The sequence below is a fragment of the Mus caroli genome, unplaced genomic scaffold, assembly GCF_978045245.1.
Source record: "Mus caroli unplaced genomic scaffold, Mus_caroli_1 scaffold_17, whole genome shotgun sequence".
Taxonomy (NCBI): domain Eukaryota; kingdom Metazoa; phylum Chordata; class Mammalia; order Rodentia; family Muridae; genus Mus; species Mus caroli.
The window spans coordinates 92,780,546-92,781,985 of record NW_028227272.1 but is presented as its reverse complement, the minus strand read 5'-3'; the positions used below and the strand labels follow the sequence as shown (position 1 = coordinate 92,781,985).

General features: G+C 42.5%; 1 protein-coding gene across 2 annotated transcripts; it reads right to left on the bottom strand.

Moving 5' to 3' along the window:
• Positions 1–738: 738 nt before the first annotated feature.
• Positions 739–1,149, bottom strand: LOC110311927 (large ribosomal subunit protein eL27-like). 2 transcript variants are annotated; one of them, XM_085832139.1, is made up of 2 exons: positions 1,056–1,149; positions 739–992 (listed from the first exon to the last, which is right to left on the bottom strand). In XM_085832139.1, exons 1-2 carry the CDS (start codon positions 1,147–1,149, stop codon positions 739–741), a joined length of 348 nt encoding a protein of 115 aa, XP_085688265.1. The 2 variants fall into 2 exon arrangements, with proteins under 2 accessions (XP_085688265.1, XP_085688264.1); XM_085832138.1 differs by having other exon boundaries at positions 739–1,149.
• Between the last annotated feature and the right edge of the window lie 291 nt (positions 1,150–1,440).

Below are 1,440 nucleotides of genomic sequence, written 5' to 3'. Positions count from 1 at the left end.
AGGTCCAGACATGCCCACCACCCACAGGCTTTCCTGGCTGTACATTTGAGGTGAATTATTGACCACACACAGTTTTGTAGGCAGCCACTTTCTGACTCCATTGGCTTTGTTGTTGTAGAACCAGCAGGTGGGTTGTGGATTCACTCATCAGTAACCGGTTCCTTCACTGTTCAATGTCTTGTCTCCCACCCTCTTGTCAATGGGCATTTTTTTTTATCTTAGTAAATAAAAACATCTATAAAACCTTTGCATATGTCTTTATATAGATATTACAGTTTCTCTCAGGTATTCTAGAAATGAAGCCGCTGGGTCAGAGGGTAGATAGGTGTACATTTAGTTGCTGTTCTTTACCATCCTTAGAAATGCATGCAAGTCCCAGGCAGGCAGCATCCTGCCCCCAGGAATGCATGCAAGTCCCAGGCATGCAGCATCCTGCCCCCAGCAAAGCATGCATGTCCCAGGCATGCATGCAGCATCCTGCCCAATGCTGTCAATCATTTTTATGTGAGCAATTCTAACAGCTGTGGAGTGACACCTGTAATTTCAATTTCCATTTCTCTGCTAACTAAAGTTGAGTGAGCTACTAGGGGCTTAGCCCATTCATTTACTCTGTCTGGGTCTGTTTTCTTCCATGTTTAAAACAGAATTACTTGTTTTTTTTAAATGTTAATTTGTAGAAATTATCTTATCTATTTCTTTTTTGTTTTTTAATTTTTAACGACGAAAACAAAAATATACCTAAAAGCAAAGCTTCTGGAAAAACCATTTGTTCTTCCCTGTCTTGTATCGCTCCTCAAACTTGACCTTGGCCTCCCGCCTGGCCTTGCATTTCAAAGCTGGGTCCCTGAACACATCCTTGTTGACAACAGTCCTGTCCAAGGGGATATCCACAGAGTACCTTGTGGGCATGAGGTGGTTGTAGTTATAAATTTTCACAAAGGACTTGATCTTGGATCGCTTGGCGATCTTCTTCTTGCCCATGGCAGCTGTCACTTTCCAAGGATAGTGGTCAATTCCAGCCACCAGGGCATTGCTGTAAGGGTGGTCTGAGTTGCCATCGTCAATGTTCTTCACGATGACAGCTTTGTGCCTGGAGTAGCGTCCAGCCAGTTCGAGCACCACTTTCCCGGGTTTCATGAACTTGCCCATTTCGACAGCAGACAGCCGGCACCCAGCAGAAAGACATCTTATCTATTTCTTAATTTATCTTTTTTTCTAGTTACCCTCTGAATTTCTTGAGACATTATATCAATCCTCTCTAAAAAGGTACTAAAGTACCTCCCACAAGTCTTTGTAAACATTTAGTAATGTAGGATTTTTAGCAAAAAGAAGAGTTCTGCTTGTATAGCCTGCTGACTTTGCTAAATAACTCATGTTTAGGAACTGGATATATGTAGTTTTGAGACAGGGTTTCTCTGTGTAGACCAGGCTGACCTGGAA

What these genes read in the sequence shown, in the direction of transcription:
- LOC110311927 (XM_085832138.1), bottom strand. Translation starts at nt 1,149, where the DNA reads ATGGGCAAGTTCATGAAACCCGGGAAAGTGGTGCTCGAACTGGCTGGA.